Source organism: Ctenopharyngodon idella, chromosome 8, assembly GCF_019924925.1.
Source record: "Ctenopharyngodon idella isolate HZGC_01 chromosome 8, HZGC01, whole genome shotgun sequence".
In the NCBI taxonomy this organism is placed as follows: Eukaryota; Metazoa; Chordata; class Actinopteri; order Cypriniformes; family Xenocyprididae; genus Ctenopharyngodon; species Ctenopharyngodon idella.
The window spans coordinates 34006841-34028660 of NC_067227.1; the positions used below are offsets into that span (position 1 = coordinate 34006841).

General features: G+C 37.3%; 1 protein-coding gene across 1 annotated transcript in view; it reads left to right on the plus strand.

Moving 5' to 3' along the window:
• Window positions 1–216: 216 nt before the first annotated feature.
• The window catches only part of fbxl17 (F-box and leucine-rich repeat protein 17), a 219249-nt gene continuing 197645 nt past the window's right edge, over window positions 217–21820 (plus strand). Inside the window, exons 1-5 of the mRNA XM_051902751.1 lie at window positions 217–360; window positions 2361–3112; window positions 4439–4561; window positions 5217–5474; window positions 7482–7613. Coding sequence (XP_051758711.1) covers window positions 2381–3112; window positions 4439–4561; window positions 5217–5474; window positions 7482–7613 — 1245 coding nt within the window. The 5' untranslated portion in view covers window positions 217–360; window positions 2361–2380. The remainder of the gene's footprint in view (window positions 361–2360; window positions 3113–4438; window positions 4562–5216; window positions 5475–7481; window positions 7614–21820) is intronic.

The window sequence follows — 21820 nt, forward strand, 5'->3', positions numbered from 1 at the left end:
TAACAAATTAGCATACGACTTAGAATCCGTCCTGTTACAGTGCAGATATTTACATCATGTGTGCATTCGCCTCAAGCATGTTTACAAGTGTTATATTTGTATTAAACGAGTTCCCTTTAAAGCACGGAGGATTGATTGGCCAGCCGCTCCATACAGACAGATGGTCTGGCGAATGAACACCCGCGCTCATCTCGAGCTGTGGGCGGGATTTCCTCTGTTATTTGAAATCCGGAAGTGTTTTGAAACAGTCCAGCAGCAGGTTGACACAGCAAGCGCGCGTTTGCGGTGCGTTCGCTTCTGTTTCTGTGTCGCGCGGATTATGAGAGCGCGGGAAGGAGGTGCTGAGGGCCGCGTGAGCTGGTGAGGATTTGGCGGGTTTTATTATGGCGGTTATTCAGTGTTAGTTATTCTCTCATGAGGGAGTTTAATGGCGTCGTCCGCCACTATCACTCAATGAAACACAACAACAGCGGTCAGCAGCTCCATACAACCGTGTGTAAACAGTGACATTCAGTGTTTGTGAATGTTTATATGGTCCCTGCTGAGAGATAACAGCTTTACTCACACATTATACCTGATAAATGAAAAATATAACCTACCCTGCTGTTCTGATTATCCATACTGTGGTGGTACCATGATTATGACACTGATATATACCATAGTACAGATGATGGATTACCATATTCATGGTATTTACATTTGTTAAAAAAGCCAATGGTATAATAGTATAAAGTATTGATCTTCCTCATGCTGGTGCAACTGTGTCTGCAAGGTAGTTCAGTGACTTCTGTGTGTGTTTCCTTGTTTCTGTGCAAATGTGAAAAATGCTTATCATGTGAAGGATTTTCATGTTCTGTCAGAATGAATGTTGCACCGGGTTTTGAGACACCCGAAGAAAACATAAATATTACGTTGATGTGTCTTTGCGTACATGTGAGAGTCAAAATCTCATTTTAGTGCTTATTTATCAGATTAAGGAAGCATCACTGATCTAGATTGGAAGCAACAATGAAAGCTTCCTCAGCTGACAGCTCTGTCATTTTTATGCCACTGTTGTCCAGGGTTGCCAGGTTTTGACAACAAAACCCTTCCAATTGCGTTTCAAGGGGGTCCACCGGTAAAAATCACGTCACGAAGGTTAAAATCGACGTTTTTGGTGGGTTCCCTTGGTAAAATGTGCATTCCAGGGGATAAATATCATGTTATTTAGGGTCGCTTGCAACCCGCGGACATGAAAAACAACAGTGTTAAAGTAGCCCAATTCCGCGGGAAAACCGTGGACTTGGCAACACTGCTGCTGTCTTTAAACTGAGCTGCAAAAATAATGACTGTTGTCAAACATGTTTCCTGAACACTCCTCCTGCCTGTCATTGGTCGCTCAAACACATAGCCACGCCCCCAAACTCACACCATTCGTTGATTGAGTCAGAAGTTGACATGTGCTGATCAATGTTTTGAATATATTACTCTGTTAAACCCATGAACACATCCAGTCTTTATTTTATTGCTATTGTCCGTAGATTTCAATCTTTAAAGGCGGTGAGTTTGAGTCAGAAATCACTTCAGCAGCTTTACACACACCAATAGACCAAGAAAGACAGAAAACAAAATAAATCTTTTACTGTTCAAGTCAATGGCGTTTGACTTGATTTTTATAACTCAAGTCGACTCAGTTTTATTTATATGGTGCTTTATGTTTTATTTCAAAGCAGCTTCACAGCAATAAACAGATTTGATAATGCAAACTTCATCAAATACGAAGACAAATTAAAGACAAGTTCAATGTTTTTGCACTTTGTATACGGTCTCATCTTCTCTTAAAGTGGACCTATTAATGTGTCTGTGAAGTTTCAGCTCAAAATCCCCCACAGATCATTTATTATAGTTTGTCAAATTTGCCCCTATTTGGGTGAGAGCAAAACATGCTGTTTTTGTGTGTGTCCCTTTAAATGCAAATGAGCTGCTGCTCCCGCCCCCTTTCCAGAAGAGGGCGGAGCTTTAACAGCTCAACAACAACAAAGCTGGAGAATCTCACGCAGCCAAAATGACGACAGTGTTCAGCCTTACATTGTTGTGTGTTCTCGGGGGCGGGGTTTATGTAAATTTTAGGGTTTGTGATGTCACTAATCCTGGAAGAAGCTCATTGTAGTCCCAACCAGCTGTTTGTTGTAGTCCTTAATAAGTGATTTCTGTAAAATAAAATATCTCCCTTTGCATTGAACTTTGAGTGTCGTAACTTGTTGTTTATGCTCAAACAGCAACATTACACACTAACTAAAGTTAAAAAAGTGAAATCATAATCAATCACAATGTCTTTGCACATTTTGTAGTAATTTTTCTGTTGCTCTTGAATTCCCCAGAGTCAACGTGAATCATCTATATGGGCCATCTTTTCTCAAGAAATGGTTACAGCCTGAAGAAGAAAACACGGAAGCTGCGCAAGAAGAAGAGGAGGAGGAACTGCTTCCTTCAGGGGCCCTGCATGCTGTGCTTCATCGTCCACGGCACTAGCGGGAGCATCGAGGACGACTGGCCCTTCGAGAGCAGCTGTGCGGTGGCGGCAGCGGCGGCTGCGTCCAAACTCGCCGAGCGCTACGTTTCCTTGAACTCGCCTGAGGAGTGCGCCAAGTTCCTCCTCTCTCCGGGAGAGCTGGCCATCTGGGAAGGCCAGGGTCGAAGTCTGCTGTCCGCCGTGCCGGCCAAGCTGATCGGGCCCCCGGCGCTCTTCTGCGCCGTCGTCCCGGCCGCAGACTATTCGGAAATGGTGTGCAAGCGCAAGTGTGCTGAGCTGCAGCGGTGTACGCCCCGCAAGCAGCCGCGCTGTGCCTTCCAGGAGGCCATGGAGAACGGAGAAGAGCGAGGAGACGGCTCCGCTCCGGAGAGCCAGTGCCTCCTGCCTTCGCTCTGCCCGTCCTCCTCTTCTTCCTCCGCGTCGGAGGAGGACGGCTCCGGCGCAGCGTGGCATACAGACGCGGGCGGTGCTGCGGCCTCTTCCTCCTCCTCCTCCTGCTGCTGCCAACTGTCCCAAAATGAGGGATCGGAGGAGGGAAAGAGCGCTGAAAACACAGACACGTCCCACATTAACCAGCTGCCCTCATCCATACTGCTCAAGGTGTGTGAGCTGATGTTTAAGAAGTGTTTTTCATGCACTGCTCTGTTTTGTTTCCTTAAAATGGATAGTTGTTCCCATGATTTACTCACCCTCAAGCCATCCTAGGTGTATATGACTATGTTCTTTCAGACGAACACGATCAGAGATATATTTAAAAATATCCTGGCTCTCCAAAGATTTATAATGGGAGTGAATGGGGGGGCGAGATTTTGAAGCCCAAAAAAGCGCATCCATCCATCATAAAAATAATCCATACACCTTCAGGGGGTTAATAAAGGCCTTCTGAAGCAAAGCGATGAGTTTGTATAAGAAAAATATCCATATTTATAACTTTATAAACTTTAATCACTGGCTTCCTGCAGCGCAAGTCGAATTCTGGCGGAAGAGTGACATCTGACCCGATGGCCGTTGCCGGAAGCCGGTGATTATAGTTTATAAAGTTTTAAATATGGATATTTTTCTTACAAAAACCCCTTGCTTTGCTTCAGAAGGCCTTTATTAACCCCCTGGAGCCGTATTGATTACTTTCATGATGGATGGATGCGCTTTTATGGGATTCAAAATCTCGGCCCCCATTCACTGCCATTATAAAGCTTGGAAGAACCAGGATATTTTTAAATATATCTCTGATTGTGTTCGTCTGAAAGAAGATAGTCATATACACTTAGGATGGCTTGAGGGTGAGTAAATCATGGGATAATTTTAATTTTGGGGTGTACTATCCCTTTAACGTGCCTTCTTTCAGACCAGTGAAAAAAAAAACATCCAAAATACACTTTCAAGTCTTTATTTGCGTCTGTAGATGTCAATCTTTAAAGGCGGTGAGTTTGAGTCAGAAATCACTTGAGCAGCTTTACACACACCAAACTTTACAAATTCATCTGGTTTATAGAACATTTTACTTCTAAAATTTTTTTAATTTTTTAAAATTTTTAATGTCTGTTGATAGCATTTTCTGATTTATGGAGAAATCCAAAAAGAAAAAACCTTTAACTCTAATATGTCGACAAAATCATACAAGAAATTTGAACCTGACTTTATCCAATGTTCAGATTTCTGTTCTGGAAATGCATGCAAATGAGTATATATTTAATTAGATAATCTCTCATTTGCATATTTAAACATAAATCTTGTAATAGAAGAATGTTTGCAAACCAACAGAATACTAAAATTGTTTATTGTACAAACGTAATACTATTGACAGATGCTGTGCCTAGAGCTTTACATCAAGCATGCGGCTGAAATCCTCAGAGTGACACTTTAGTTTCAGTATCATCTTGATTCACTCAGATGAACCGATTAACCTCGTGTGAAATCTGCCCTCAGGTGTTCTCTCACCTGTCGGTGAAGGAGAGATGTCTGGGCGCGTCTCTGGTGTGTAAGTACTGGCGCGACCTCTGCTTAGACTTCCAGTTCTGGAAACAGATTGATCTCAGTGGCCTCCAGCAGGTTTGTGGATATTTTCTGTTTATGGCTATAACTATTTGTGTGCATAACTATTAGACTTGAATTGAGACGCGCTTATCAACACAAGAAGCTTTAAGTGCCCTGTGCGTTTATTTTTGAATGTTTTAATGTTTGTAAATGAAGAAATTAAGACATTTGTAAAATAAAATAATTATATTTTTCTTAAATACTCTATTTTACAGGGTTTTATATTATTTTTTATTTATATATTAATTATTATTAAATTAAAAATAGGATTTTTTTAAATTTTTTTTTAGGAATTTATAATTTTTATTATTATTAAAAATGTATAAAAAATTGCTCAATAAAAACAAAATAAGAAATATTACTATTGTTTATTATTTTATATTACATATTATAATTATTATTATATATTACACTGTTTTTTTTTATTATTATTACTATTTTATAGCTATATTGATATATAATCACAACATTTTGTCCATGTTTTGCAGCCCTACAAACTTGGATTTTTTTAAAAATTGCATTTTAAATCACAATCCCAAAAAACAAAACATTCTGATGTGTTGATATGTGTTGGCTGAGGTGTTCGGAGCGTTTTTTAATTGAAATAAACATGAAAACTAAAGACGTATGAATCTAATGTGTGTTCACTCTGTTCTCTCCCTGACCGCAGGTTAAAGATGATCTCCTGGTGAAGATAGCGTCCAGGAGACAGAACGTCACTGAGATCAACATTTCCGACTGCCGGAACGTTCAGGATCACGGCGTTTGTTCTCTGGCGTCAAACTGTCCCGGCCTGATCAAGTACACGGCGTACCGCTGTAAGCAGCTGAGCGATGTGTCTCTGTGCACTGTGGCCATCCACTGCCCGCTTCTGCAGAAAGTTCACGTCGGAAACCAGGACAAACTCACCGACCACGCTCTTAAACTGGTGAGGTGCACGTTATGTGTGGATTTTAGGTCACTTGATGGATGCATGTGATAGTTATGTGTGCTTATGAGTCAGTAGCTGTGTTTCCATTCACATATTTGAATGACAAATTTTGGATATTGCATAAAAAACGCTGGATGAAAATGATGTGCATAAAAAACATTTGCATTAAATTGAGGAGAATATTTTTTTATTTGTTAAGAAAACATGCATAAACTACGATGGAAAAATTAATCCCTCAAAAAACTGACTTTGCCTCAGCAGAGGAGGCTGTGATTGGATAACTGGACTAACCAGTGGACCAATCGCATCGCAGCATCTTAAATGTTGGTTTGGTGGTTTTGAAACGCCTGAGTCAAAGTCTGTCATCAGAATGATTTGGTTTAATTCCCTCCAGAAGCGTCTCACACAATTGTGTTCCCAAACACCAGCATCCGAACGCAAGATCACATGACAGAGTTTATTGATGCAACTCATTTACGATGGAGGAAGACAGAGCCCGATTACAGCAACTTACATTTTTATTTTTATTGATATTTTGCACCAATTTTCCAGGAAGTGACGATTTTGTTCTCTTGAACTAGTGAGCGACCGATACTGATTTATTTATTTATTTTATTTTTTTAGAACCGATACCGATAATTTGTGTGTTTATGTGCCCGATAACCGATATGCAGAACCGATATTTATTTACTGTTATACTTCTGTTTTTGACACGATTACAACACTGAACTGAACAAACCATTTTATTTTTAACAATCACTCCCTCCTTGCATACAAAAAACAAACTGTTACTAAACTGTTTTTGTTAAAAGTAGTAGTCTTTCATGTTAATTTTAATCTTCATTTTACAAAAATCATTTTATTTATAAAAAGCATCAGCAGCAACACTAATGTTAACATTAAGCAAAATAAATGTAGAATATCTAATGTTTTCAAATGGAGAAAATAAATTAAAGATAGGAGTCATATCAACTTTGCAGAAATGTAATACTTCATTTTAAACTACAGTTTTAGTAGATTTATAAGCTGTTTAATAGGCTAAAGAGTCAAGAATAATGTTAAATAACTGAATAATATTCTTTGGAATATAACAAACAAAACATCGTGTTTTATTGCATTTGGTATATTATATCAGAATTATTAATAATGTTTTTGTCGTTCTAGATTATGAAATATCTGCTGACAAAGCGCTGTTCATCTATGCATTTACACAGAACTATACTCAAAATGCGATCGCTCGTGGAGATAATAAATAATTAATTTCCATAGAGTAGCGAATTAATGGTTATATAGTAAATGTTTATATAATTACGGTACGCAATTCTCAAAACACCCACAAGATGGCGGCGTTTATCGGTAAATCCGATATTACAAAACCGATATCCGATTATGGTAAAATGCTTAAATATCGGGGAAAATAATGGTAAATCGATATATCGGTCGATCTCTATCTTTAACACATTAAATGGAAACGCTGCTTTATTCCCAAATGTTTTATGCCATATTCCAATTTTTCGCACAGGTTAAATGCGCAACTTTGGATGAAAACAGTTATCACTCTTAAAAATAAAAGTTCTTTATTGGCATTGATAGTTCACTGAAGAACCTTTAACATCAATGGAACTTTTATACGTTCTTTATAGTGGAAAAACGTTCTTTAGATTTTCAAAATGTGGATCTTTTAGGAACCAAAAACAGTTCTTCATTGCATCGCTACAAAACCCCCCCTTTTAGAACCTTAACCTTGTATTGTAGCAGAAAAACAGCTATGAACAAATATCATGGTATGAGTAATTTAACAGTTCAAAAATCCTGCATGTCATGTGACCATGAACATGTGAATGTGCTGTGAAATTATTGAAGTGTTAACTTAAAATCACAAGATATTTTAGCTCAAAGGGGTTTGTCTGACAAAAAGTTTGTGAATTCCTGCTGTATACAGTCATATCGATGTATTGAACATTTGAAGGCTGGACTGAATGTACGGTTTGTGTGTTTGTGCAGTTGGGCGAACACTGCAAAGAGCTGAAGGACGTGCACTTCGGTCAGTGCTACAGCATCAGTGACGACGGGCTGGTGGCGCTGGCGCAGGGATGCAACAAACTACAGAGAATCTACATGCAGGAAAACAAACTGGTACGTGCCATCGAACCACATGACGTGTTCAGAGCGCCAGACTCATGCTGTGCGTTAGTGATCGGTCAGGATGGGTAACTAGATCAGCATCAACGGATAATTAGTTATCGAAGTTGACTAGTGGCTTTGTGTCGATTGTTCTTGGCATGAAAGGGAAGTTGAGCTGGTTTTTTCTCCTCTATTGTGTCGTATATCCGAGTGAAATGCTTTGCAAACAAGAACAAATGTAGGGCGGGGCTTGATTTTGTCTGTGGGGAATTGATTGGATGGTTATGGTTTGCTATTGGTGGATCTCATGTGAGTGACAGGTTGCCCCGCCCTCGTCATCAGAGAAGAGAAGAGATGCTGCAAGCATTTTTTTTTTTAAACCCATAAGCCAATGCGGCTGTTCTCAGTGGACAAAACAAAAGCAGATGTCCTTGAGTGTTTTCACACACATCTTTTCTCTCTCTCTGTTGTTCTCTTCTGTCGTTTTGCGTTCACGTTTCAGCAGTATTTCTGTATCGATGGAGCTGTCTGAATCCAACGACAGCACTGGATGAGGACTGTTATTATCCCATCAATCTCAGGGACTTGTGATCGTTTGGTCTGCCTTGATTATATTCATCATATTCAACAAATCTGTAAAAAATGATTTTCATAATTTAGTAAACAGCTCGATACAGTCTTGTTTTGCTGTGAAATTATCTAAACACACTTAAAGCAAGATCAGTTTGCTTGAAGCTAAATTTTCAGAGACTATATCTTGTTTTTGTTTTTCTTGTTTTATGCATAAACCTCATTGCAAGCCTTAACATGTGTATCTTGTTTTATAGATGTTGAATTATTTTCAGTTTTTGTTTTTGCTGCAAAACAAGTCACAACAGGTCTTACTGAGTGAATGTCTGTCTGCAGCCACTGGGTGTCAGTGTTGCACCTCTAATGAGAGATGACCGTGTGTTTTGTGTGAGAAGTGCTTTCTAACAAACTTTTGGAGAGCTTTATTTTACAGTCAGGTGAGCAGAAGGGTTTTTTGAGCCACTTTACTCAAAATAATACAGTATCTCTAACACTGTGGATCAGATTTCTGTGAAACTAGTTTTTCAATAAGGAAAGAATGACTTTTTCCATTAGTATTTGTTTGAATCGTTAAAACTGGCCATGTTGACCTTGATGTTAGTTTAATTATTTGTCTAATTCTTGTTAACATTAACTAAGAGCCTGCATTATTAGACCAAGATGACGTCAGGTGAAAAGGAAATTCATTTCAGAGACGGAGCAAGTTACTACGTTTAGATGAAAGATTATGAAGGCAAACATTGTTTTTCCTCAGAATAACGTTCTTGAACATGAAATAAGAAAGTGAATAGAGTCGTTGTGATTTCATGTTTCTCTTTGTGTCTTTGTCTTATCGGAAGAGATGTGACTGTGTGGAATGGCTCTTTTAAGATGTAAATGATTCAAGTGAGAGATTTAGAGATCTTATGATGAGTTAAAGTTTTTCTCTAAATCCAGGTTAATGAAAAACTATTTAGTGTAGGATTTGCTTTGAAACAATTTTCACTTGCATAACATGCATAATATTAATCCCATTCCAGTAGTTTCATAGATGTTTGGTTTAAATTGTTTAAAAACTGTAGTTATTTTTCGAAGTTGTAAATAAAACGAAAGTTTGTTGGAGTACGTTTTACAAAACAATGATATTTCAGAATTTCATGTTTAATTACTTTCCATTTCTTTGAAAAAATCTTCACAGAACAAAAATGCTAGTAAATTTCACAAATTACAAAGAATTTTGTATTTTTTTTTTTTTTAATAGAACGACTGAAATAGTATTTTCTTGTAAAACGTACTCCAGTTAATTTAAACAGAAAAGGTGCTGTGTGTACTTTCTTTTTGATTGTACTAAAGCATAAAAATAGACTAAAAATGCTGGGCTAAAAAAAAAAACCCAGTTATTGGGTTGTTTTAACCCAGCGATTGGGCTAAATAGTTGCCCAACCTGCTGGGTAGTTTTATTTAACTCAACTATTGTATTGTTTAAAAATTACTGTATTGCTCGCATAAATTAACCTAAAATAGGTTGGAAAGTAAAAAATCAGACATATAATTACTAGAGGCAACAATAATAATCAAAAGGTGAAGCAATTCAATACGTTTAGTGTTTATTATTTATTAAACTTATTAATACATATTCATTTATTAAACATATTAATGTTCATTTATTAAACATTAATAAATGTTAATTTTCAACATATTTTGGGTTCATTTTAAGCAAGAAATACAGTAATTTTTAAACAATAGTTGAGTTAAATAAAACTACCCAGCAGGTTGGGCAAACATTTAACCCAACTGCTGGGTTAAAACAACCCAACTGCTGGGTTAAAACCGCCCAATCGCCGGCTTAAAACAACCCAATTGCACGGTTAAAACCACCCAATCGCTGGCTTAAAACCACCCAATCGCTGGCTTAAAACAGCCCAATCGCCGGCTTAAAACAGCCCAATCGCAGGGTTAAAACAACCCAATTGCAGGGTTAAAACGGCCCAATCACCGGGTGAGTCCATTTTCAACCCAACTTGGGTTGTTTTTAACCCAGCATTTTTTAGAGTGTACCATAATATGTTTGCAGAGATTTAGGAAAACCGAAAACAATGGCAGTATTCTATTTTGAAATTTAGTTTGTTTTTGTCTCTGTGATCCCGCCCACTTCCAAATTACCCAGTAGTATTTTGACACCCCGGGTTGCCAGTTTGCGGAGAACTCAGCGATTTAAAGCCAGCAAACGAACGATGTCAGAGACCACAGATTTCCATTGTCAGTTGCGCTTGTTCCTCTCCAATGTTTTGAATTTGGACTGCAGTACCTATTTCCACCACTAGCTGTTAATATTACATACTGCACCTTTAATCAAACTATCTATAAAGCATCTATAAAGCTACTGGAGTGCGATTTTAATGCAACTATTATGCATGCATGAGTCTTCATTTGCATCATCAGTAGTGATGTTTCCTCACTATAGCGTTCCCAGTGCCTCTGAAACAATAACCATGTTCTTCCCTTCCCGTCGAGAGCGAGATATCGCCTATTGAGACGGAAGCGAGGCACCGTTCCGTCTACCCGTGACATCTGAATCCTCTCTCTCGTGACGGCTCAAATGTTTTCGGTGACAGATCGCACAATTGTGCAACTCGTTTACAATGAAGGCCCCTGGTCCCGTCCTCCTCCCCTCGGCCCGCTAATGGAGTAAAATGATCCCGCGTCTGTCTCTCCCAATCAATGATGAATAGGGCTGATCCGCAGATGGGCCTGTTCGTCCCGGTGCTCTGCTCCTCCTCGCACAGATAATTGAATAATTAAAAAGCTGGAAGTAGTTTCTGTGCGGTCTCTGTCTTTTCCTCTGCCTCTTTCTTTAAATATCGGACTCTTCTGGAAATGTTTAAGATGGTCTTTATTTACTCACACACTCATGTTGTTTCAAACCTAGATCTTATTGAGGCCGGGATCTTTATGTTTTGTGTTGTACGTTCCCAGAAACACGTTTTGAATTGTTTCTATCCTCTTTTAATCTGTATTTGCATCTTTTTTTAAGCATAAACCAAGTTTTATTGATTTATGCTGACAATTAATCAAAGACAATCTTACAATAAATTACAAGGTTTTAAGGCATGTCTTAACACACACAAATCTGCTTCTCAAGTAAGTGTTCTTGTTTTAAAGATGATGTCAACATTGGACAAACCCAGTGTTGGGTTGTTTTTACCCAGCTGGCTGGGTTAAGTGTTTGACCCAACATGCTTGGGTTGTTTTTACTGAACTCAACTATTGATTAAAAATGACTGTATTGCTGACTTAAAATATACCCAAAATATGCTGAAAATTAAAATCACACACATTATTACTTGAGTAACAACACAGGCAACAGTAATAATCAAAAGGTGAACATTTATTAACAAGCAAGAACACACAGGAATGCACAAAAATATAGACGAGTTAAAACAACGTGTACATGTGTATTTGAGTTTAAAAGTGCAGAAAAGAATGTAAAGACACTGTAAAGACTATCTAGACTAAATAAGATGTATACAAACCTTTATTTTATCGAAGTAAAGCACCAATTTGGCGGCATTGTGATCTGCTCTTTACTGAGAATGCAAAAAGCCTACGCTCTGTGTAACCCAACAGATGGGTTGCCAGGTTTTCAAAACAAAACCCACCAGATTGCTAATCAAAACTAGCCCAATCGCATTTCAGGGGGGTTCACTGGTAAAAATTGAGTTCTAGGAGGGTAAAATCCACTTTTTAGCGGGATTCCCCTGGTAAAATTCGCATTAGTGTAACAAAATTAGCCCAATGCAATTTTCTCGATCGGGCGACCGAATTCTCCACTGACTTTGTACGTCTGGGGGTGTTTTGGGGGTGTTGGAGTGCCAAAATTGTATGTATGGGGGTGGAAATCAATCCGCAGAAAAAAATTTAATCTGCGGCAACTTAAAAGTAGCCCAATTCTGCGGGAAAACCACGGACTTGGCAACACTGGCCAACAGCTGGGTTGCTGTAGTAAACTAAGCCAGCTGTGTTGTTGCGTCGGAGGACGGGTGGTGGAGGGGCAGGGTTGCCAGATTTTCACAACAAAACCCGCCCAATTACTACTCACAACTAGCGCAAAACTAGCCCAAATCACATTTCAGGTGGGGTCCCCTGGTAAAAATCGCGTTCTGGGGGGGTAAAATCCACTTTTTGGTGGGGTTCCCCTGGTAAAATTCGTATTCCAGGCAGGGTTTTCAGGTCTGTGCAACAAAAGTAGCCCAAAAATGTAATTTTTCTCCATCAGGCGGCCGAATTCTCTACTGAATTTGTACGTCTGGGGGTGTTTTGGGGGTTTTGGAGCACCAAAATCGTACGTACGAGGGTGGAAATCAACTCGCGAAAAAAATTTCACCCACGGCAACAACTTAAAAGTAGCCCAATTCCACGGGAAAACCGCAGACTTGGCAACACTGCTGGGTTTTTGCGTCAGAAGGTGGGGGAGGGTCAGGGTTGCCAAGTTTTCACAACAAAACCCGCCTAATTACTACTCAAAACTAGCCCAATTCCGGGGAATTAAAATCCGCATTTTTGGCAGGGTTCCCCTGGTAAAATTTGCATTCCAGGGACTAAATATCATGTTATTTGGGGTTGCGTCGACCCGCAGACATGAAAAACAAACCGCGTGTTAAAGTAGCCCAATTCTGCTGGAAAACCGTAGACTTGGCAACACTGATTCCAGGGGCTGAATATCATGTTATTTGGGGTCGCTTCAACCCACGGCAACAGTATTAAAGCAGCCCAATTCTGTGGCAAAACCACGGACTTGGCAAAACACTGGCCAACAGCTGGGTTGCTGTAGTAAACTAAGCCAGCTGGGTTGTTGCGTCGGAGGACGGGTGGTGGAGGGGCAGGGTTGCCAGATTTTCACAACAAAACCCGCCCAATTACTACTCACAACTAGCCCAAAACTAGCCCAAATCACATTTCAGGCGGGGTCCCCTGCTAAAAATCACGTTCTGGGGGGTAAAATCCACTTTTTGGTGGGGTTCCCCTGCTAAAATTCGCATTCCAGGGACTAAATATCACGTTATTTGGGGTCACTTCAACCTGTGGACATTAAAAACAACCCGCGGCAACAGTGTTAAAGTAGCCCAATTCCGCTGGAAAACCGTGGACTTGGCAACACTGGGGAAGGGTGTATCGTTTCAAGTGTCAGTGAGATTGACCAGCCTCTAACCCAACGGCTGGGTTACACAAAAACTACCCAACGAAATGACCCAACAGGCTCACCAGTGTTTGGGTAGAAAAAAAGAACCCAGCGTTTTTAGAGTGTATGCAACGCCCTCAAATCACGGTTTAAGTGTCACACTTAAGGGGAAAAAAAAGTTTAATTTTTTTTAGGTGAACTGTCTCTTTAAGAAATTACGCTGCGATTCCAGAAACATGTCAAATGTTTTGAATTGTATATCCTTTTTTAATCTGTATTTGCGTTGGGTTTCTTACAATTAGTTCCCATGCAGATGGCTTGCGCTTTTAATGACCCGACTGCGATTAGAGCCGTATCTGGCCTCAGGGGTCGTGCGGAGAAATCCAATTTTCACCTACATTCAGATTTACGGAGTATCCCGTGCTCTTGCCCCCACATTTTATGGCCAAGTAGCCCGAGAACTAAAAGCAATTAAGCAGCGCGTTTAGCCAATTACCCGGCTTGTGATGGTCTCCAAATCAAATCTGTAGTTTTAAGGCCAGGTTCACTCCGCTAAAGAGCCCGCGCTCTTAAATTGGCCCACTTGTCTCCTTGTCAGGTCTGAACTGCTGAACTGTGGGAGAGCAGACTCCATCTGCGCTGGAGAGTTTCAGATGGCGTCCAGCTCTTTTAATGTTTCTAGGCTGAATGCGAGCCTGTGGGAGTTGTTTTATTTAGCGTAACTTTAGATCAGTGCTTCTCAGAGTTTTCAGGCCAACTATTACCTTTGATCACATCACAACATCCAAGTACCACAAAGTTGCCTGTAATCTTCAGTATTTGTTTTTGTCAATCTGACATCTCTTTGAGTGCAAGCAGGCTCATCTTAATGTCATCCAGCATGTAGACATTTACTTTTAAGAGCAAACAGAATAACATCACGCCCTTTTTTTGTGCATGGACCAAAACCATAATACAAAGCTGTATTATTGTAAAAAATAAATAAATAAATAAAATGTATACAATACTGTTGAAAACTTTGTCTGTTATGCTCAGGCTGCATTTATCTGATCGAAAAAGAGGAAAAAATACAGTAAAAATGTGAAATATTATTGCAATTTAAAATGTCTGTTTTCTATGTGAATATATAGTAAAGTGTAATTTATATCCTGTGATCAAAGCTGAATTTTCAGCATCATTACTCCAGTCTTCAATGTCACATGATCCTTCAGAAATCATTCTAATATGACGATTTGCTGCTCGAGAAACATTTATGATTATTATCAATGTTGAAAACAGTTCAAATTTTTTTTTTTTTTTTGCAGAAATAGAAATAGTAACATTATAAATGTCTTCAATGCCACTTTGATCAATTTTAATGGGTCCTTTCTAAATAAGTCTAAATTAATCTGACCTAAAAAGAAATTGTGACCTCAAACTTTTGAATTGTAGTATTTATTTTATTTTATTTTATTATTTTTTACTCAAGGGCATTTAAAGCTGTGTTGTTATTGTTAACTAAAACTATAACATATTTTCATTACTTGAAGAAAAAATAAACATTAACTGAAATAAAGTACAATATTAAAAAAAGGTCAAAATATTTATTTTAATTTTTTGTTTTTAATTTCCATATTTAATTTTTTTATTTTTCTATTTTATTTATTTTTTATATATATATTTATTTAAGAATTTTTATCTCAAGGGCATTTAAAGCAGTGTTGTTATTGTTAACAAACTATAACATATTTTCATTACTTGAAAAAAATAAACATTAACTGAAATAAAGTACAATATAAAAAAAAAAGTCAAAATATTTTTTTAATTTTTAGTATTTTTTTTTTTTTTTTTTTTTTACTCACAAGGACATTTAAAGCAGGGTTATTATTATTAACTAAAACTATAACAAATATTTAAATTTCTTGAAATAAATAAATATGAACTGAAATAAAGTACAATACAGAAAAATGCAAGTCAAAATATTTTTCTAATTTTTAGTATTTAATTTCCAGATTTTTTATTTTTTTATTTTTTTACTCGACAGCTATAAATAAGAGACTCGTCAGATCACAGCAGAAGTATATTTAATTTAATCTTAATTTTGCATGAAAGGCTGGTTCTCTCCTTTTTGCCCCTCGCTTTCCTTGAAGTGCAGGATTTTAATTTTCCAGCCGCTCTGATATGCCGGAAAGTCTCGGCATCTTTAGAGACGTGCACATACTCCCAGATCACAAACACGTCCATCTGATTAGCTCGAGTTTTAATTAGCCTAAATGTCTACTGTAAATGGAATTGTTGATGACCTAAAATAGATTAGAGAGCCCTCAATTTGCCTTTAATTACGTTTAGAAGATGCTGAATGGGTCGACAGCATCATTGGCAGATGATTAAATATCAAATATCACTTTTTAGGCTTATTTAGCTTTTTCAAGTGGCGTCTAAGGGATAATAAGAAACGGTGTGCTAAAAGTGCAGTGAAAAGTTTTGCATCAAATTAAGTCTCCAGAACGAGAGCGGAGGAGGTAATGACTGCTGTCAATTACAGACGCTCGTCTCCTGAAAGATTCCTGCTTTTCATTGAATGCGGCGAGAGACCGAGGGACATATTGCTGCGTGGAAACGTGTCATGAGAACATCCTGCAATTATATTTAAATAGACACGGCTCTCTGCGAAGAAAGAGCGTGATCTGCTTCCCGCTTGTTGCCTGGTTTATCTCATAAGACGCCCAAGAAGAGAACAAACGTCAGATGCTGAAAGTGTTTTTATGTCACCCTAAACCGGTCAAAAGTTTGGAATCTTTACGATTTTTTAATGCTTTTGAAAACTCTCTTCTGCTCACCAAGGCTGCATTTATTTAATAAAAAAAAAAAACACAATAAAAACAGTGAAATATTATTACAATTTAAAATGGCTTTTTTCTATGTTAATCTACAGTAAAATGTAATTTATTCCTGTGATTTCAGCATCATTACTCCAGTCTTCAGTGTCACATGATCCTTCAGAAATCATTCTCATTGAATCATAATGTTCAAAAACAAGCGAATAGTGCTGTCCAATGATTCAAATGTTTAATCTAGTTAATTACATGATGTGCCGATTAATTAATCACATTATCGCAAATTAAAATAATTTTTGACAGAGGAATTACCCCCAAAAGATCATTTAAAGTCATTATTGTATTAAATGAGAAAAGCATTGAATAAACATTGCAAAAAGTAGTTTTAGAAAGTAATATTTTGATTCAACATAGAATTTATAACACATAAACTTTCCAGATGCTGCATCTGAAGTGGCATTTAGGTATATTTTACACAGACTGTTTAATGCAGCTCAGAGGTGCATGAATATGAATGAAAAATTAAATTATACTCTAAATATGAAAGTTAAACCGCCAGTAGGTGGCGACAATTCACTGTCTTAATGGGTGAGTCATTGAATCATTCATTTAACCGGCTGATTCATTCAGGAGCGAAGCAAGTGGCCATCTTTATGAATGAGTCACTGAATCAATGACTCGCTTGATTCATTAAAAACCACGGATTCATTCAGTAATGAAACACCGCTGTGTGTTTCTCTGAGACGCACGACGGTTCAGCTCTGGCTTTCTTTGGAACTGTTTTCATTGGCAAAATTGGGCAAAAACTGACAATATTGTGTCTAAAATGTATATCACATTTGCAATCGTGCAGATATTCAGGGAAAAACGTCACTCTTCCTCATGATATTGCTAAACTATAATCATATGATATTAATATTTTGATTCGACGTAGAATTTATTACACAAACTTTTCAGACGCTGCATCTGAAGTGGTATTTTATGTATATTTTACAAAGACTGTTTAATACAGCTCAGAGTTGTCAGGAAAATGAATAAAACAAATGAAATGATACTCTAAATATAAAAAAATAAAGTCGTCAGTAGGTGGCGACAAGTCACTGTCTTAATGAGTGAGTCATTGAATCATTCATTTAACCGGCTGATTCATTCAGGAGCGAGGCAAGTGGCCGTCTTTATGAATGAGTCACTGAATCAATGACTCACTTGATTCATTAAAAACCACGGATTCATTCAGTAATGAAACACCGCTGTGTGTTTCTCTGAGACGCACAACAGTTCTGCTCTGGCTTTGTTTGGAACTATTTTCATTGGGCAAAAACTGTGTCTAAAATGTATAAAATCTATATCACATTTGCGATCGTGCAGATATTCGGGAAAAATGTCACTGTTCCTCATGTGATATTGCTAAACTGTATCATATGATATTAATATAAAACAAAAACACATATGGGGCAATTTTTGCACTCATATCTTGAATTTTAGTGTCATTTTAACTGCGTTCTAATAGGCTTCATCACGTTATTTTTTTTCCATAAGTAATCACACCAAATTAAATCACCCTATCAAAAACATCCAACTTTTGACAGGAAGCGTACCTTTTTTCTCTTTTTCAAATGGCCTCTTTCCTCACCTTTAGATGTTTCCCGTGTTTATCACGGCTCACGCAGGCCGCTTTGAACATCACCGATCGATAGAGAGGGAAAAGCTTTCAACTTTCTCATGTCATTGAGACCCTTTTTGGAGTTTTGATCACTTTTTAGGAGGAAGTAATCACGTTTATCGATGACGAGAGTGTCACCTTTCGTGATTCGGTGGTGCGTGACTGATTGATATCGACAGGTTTCGTCGAGAGCAGAAAGAGGCGACGGAAAGAAGTGCTGCAGTTTTTAAATGTCACGTCTGCTCATGTGATATGAGAGTCAGCGAGGCGTTCTGTAAGCTCCTTGTGTGGGATTACACCTTGAAAATCCCCGCTGGACAAAAAGAGGTCTATGAAAAGGTCCCGGTGTAGCGGGTGTGAGCGGACCGGGCTCTTGGCCTTCAGGAGCCGCTCTCGCAGTCGGACGTCGTATCTTGAACTAGCTTTGATGAGCTCTTGACTAGAGGAAGATGAGCCTGTCGACAGGTTTTCATACTGTAGATTTTCCCAGACATCTTAATTGAAATATATGAGGGCGTGTGTCGTGGTTGTCTTCACTCGACGTGTGCGGTTTGAGCCTCTGAGAGCAGTTAATGTGATCGTGATTTACATGCAGTTTTACATTGACATCATTTTACATTATTATCAATAACTAAAACTGTAAAGACACGTTCATTACTTGAAATAAAAACAAAATGTGCCTATTAATTAATCAAATTAATGCAAATTAAAATCAATTTTGGTTGAATATAACCCCCCAAAAATCATTATTGTGTTAGATGAGAAAAGCATTGAATAGACATTACAAAAAGTAGCTTATTTTGATTCAGCATAGAATTTATTACACATAAATGTTTGAAGTTAAAATGTGGCCATAATGTTTTTTTCAGACGTTGCATCTGAAGTTGTATTTAGATATATTTTACACAGACTGTTTAATGCAGCTCAGAGGTGCATGAATATGAATGAAAAAATGAAGTGATACTCTAAATATGAAAGTTAAACCGTCAGTAGGTGGCGACAAGTCTTAATGAGTGAGTCATTGAATCATTCATTCGACCAGCTGATTCATTCAGGAGCGAAGCAAGTGGCTGTCTTTATGAATGATTCACTGAATCAATGACTCACTAGATTCGTTAAGAAACGCAAATTCATTCAGTAATGAAGCACCGCCGTGTGTTCTGCAACATTTCTAATTTTCGTTTAGTTTAAGTTGAAGTACTAAAATAACTAAAACTAAATAATCTAAGGCTAAAGCGTAAAAACAATATCGACATTAAAATAATAAAAATGACCTAAAAATAAATTAAAGCATAATGGTAACACTTTACAATAAGGTTAACATGAACTAACAATGCTTCAGCATTTATTAATCTTACTTAATGTTAATTTCAACATTTACTAATGCATTATTAAAATCAAAAAACATTAATGAATGCACTAACATGAACAAACAATGAACAATTGTATTTTTACTGACATTAACAGGTTAAGTAATGCTGTAAAAATATATTACTCATGTTAACTAATAAGACCTTATTTGTAAAGTGTTAACAAAAAAATCTAATTCAAAATATTAACAAAAAGTATGATCAATGATACTAAAATAACCCTGATTTAAAGTCTTCAGCCAGAACTTTGAGCTATAAATAATGCAGTAATTCTGTCAGGAGCTGTGAACAACTTTATTTACTTATTTAGTAGCAGTTTAAACATCTTATACTGAGAACTTTTATTTTGTATTCTCAAAAGATACGTCTTATGTAGGAAAGCGAAGATATAAATCTGTCTAAATGAATAGGCCGTTGACTAGTATTTTAATCAATACTTAGATTAAAATTCACTATTTTGAAGTTGTTTCTCTAAGTAGGTCTGAATGAGTTATACATTTTTACCATGGTAAATGACTGCGTTACTCTATTCTCTTAAAAATAAAGGTTCTTTATTAACACTGATTCAATAAAGAGCCTTTAACATCCAGAGAATCTTTCCGTTGTTCTTTATAGTGGAAAAAATATTCTTGAGACTAAGAAAAAATTGGTTCTTTTCAGAACTGATCACTGAAACATGGTTCATCTATATATCCCTCTTTATTTTTAAGAGTTTTTAAGCATGCATTTAAAATGTCTGTGTTCAGATGTGGCCTGCAGGAGGCGCTCTAAGATTGTTTTTTGCCTCGAGTGTTTTGATGGTGGGCAGACGTGTGTGTGTGAAGAGTTTCAAATAAAAATCATGCTTTCACAGATGAAAAAATGAGCAGCTCTGCTTTACTAATATAAGGACAGTTTGATTTGATAATTGTTACTCTCTTTTTGTCTGTTTTGCTTAGTAATTCTACATATTAGCGTCTGTTCACTCCCTGCTTTTGCATTTGTGCTTGTGTAATGGTGTATTTACGGCAGTGTGTGTTCAGAGCCCATTTCATTTCCAGGAGTTGCTCATATAGTGGCCTGCCGTGCGTCGTAAGATCTGTCGTAAAGAATAAATTCATTCTAGTTCTGTGATTGAATGAGCGGAAGCTTTCTGCAGTAATGAAAGCGTCTCATGTTGGGTGTTTTCCCGCTAGACTCAACCATCAGAGTGCTTTTCTCCGGTTTTCGGGATGGACAGGAAGTGCTTTGATATAAAAAGATTGGCTGCGTCCGAAATCGCATACTTCCCTATATGAGCTGTTATAACTTAAGTCACTGCACGATGGATTTTTACCCACTTGAAGACATTTATAGTCCTGCTCTCTGAGGTTTTTAGGTTTGTATGTAGTTTTAAGTGTAGATCGAGAGAAATGATCACGAAGACCTAAATTATGACTCATTTTTACTGGGAAACAAAATAATAAATAATAAAATGACATCTAAACTGTGCTGTCATCAGTGCCCTAATCATTCGACTTCATTACCGCTGATGGATGAACGTCTCTGCTCATTCATCTCCTGCGCTGTCGGGTCCAAAATATATTTTCAGATACTTGTTTGTGAAAATAATGGCATGTTTTTGTTATATTTTTATTCAGCAAAGATGCATTAATTTGATCAAAAGTGACAGTAAAGACATTTATAATGTTATAAATGCTGTTCTTTTTAACTTTCTATTCATCAAAGAATCCTGAAAAATAAAATGTATCACAATTTCCATGAACATATTAACTGTCTAACTGTTCTTGAGCAGCAAATCATCATATCAGAATGATTTCTGAAGGATCATGTGACACTGAAGACTGGAGTAATGATGCTGAAAATTCAGCTTTGATCGCTGGATATAAATTACAATTTACTATATATTCACATAGAAAACAGCTGTTTTACATTGTAAAAATATTTCACATTTTTTACTGTATTTTTGAAAAATCTGTAATCTTTAAAAGTCTCAAAAAGCCCGAAAATGTGAATGGTAGTGTTCATTAAATTCAGCAGTTAGTATGCAGTTAAATTTCTAACATTAAATTATATTATACTGTTAAAAATCTGAGCTTTTACTGTTAATTAACAGGTCTTTTACAGGTAAAATACACTCTAAAAAATATCTGTAAAAAAAACCAAACAAATTTGCACAGTAAAATACCGTTTACCGTTTCAAAACATATATACAGGTGCTGGTCATATAATTAGAATATCATCAAAAAGTTGATTTATTTCACTAATTCCGTTCAAAAAGTGAAACTTGTATATTATATTCATTCATTACACACAGACTGATATATTTCAAATGTTTATTTCTTTTAATTTTGATGATTATAACTGACAACTAAGGAAAATCCCAAATTCAGTATCTCAGAAAATTAGAATATTACTTAAGACCAATACAAAGAAAGGATTTTTAGAAATCTTGGCCAACTGAAAAGTATGAACATGAAAAGTATGAGCATGTACAGCACTCAATACTTAGTTGGGGCTCCTTTTGCCTGAATTACTGCAGCAATGCGGCGTGGCATGGAGTCGATCAGTCTGTGGCACTGCTCAGGTGTTATAAGAGCCCAGGTTGCTCTGATAGTGGCCTTCAGCTCTTCTGCATTGTTGGGGCTGGCATATCGCATCTT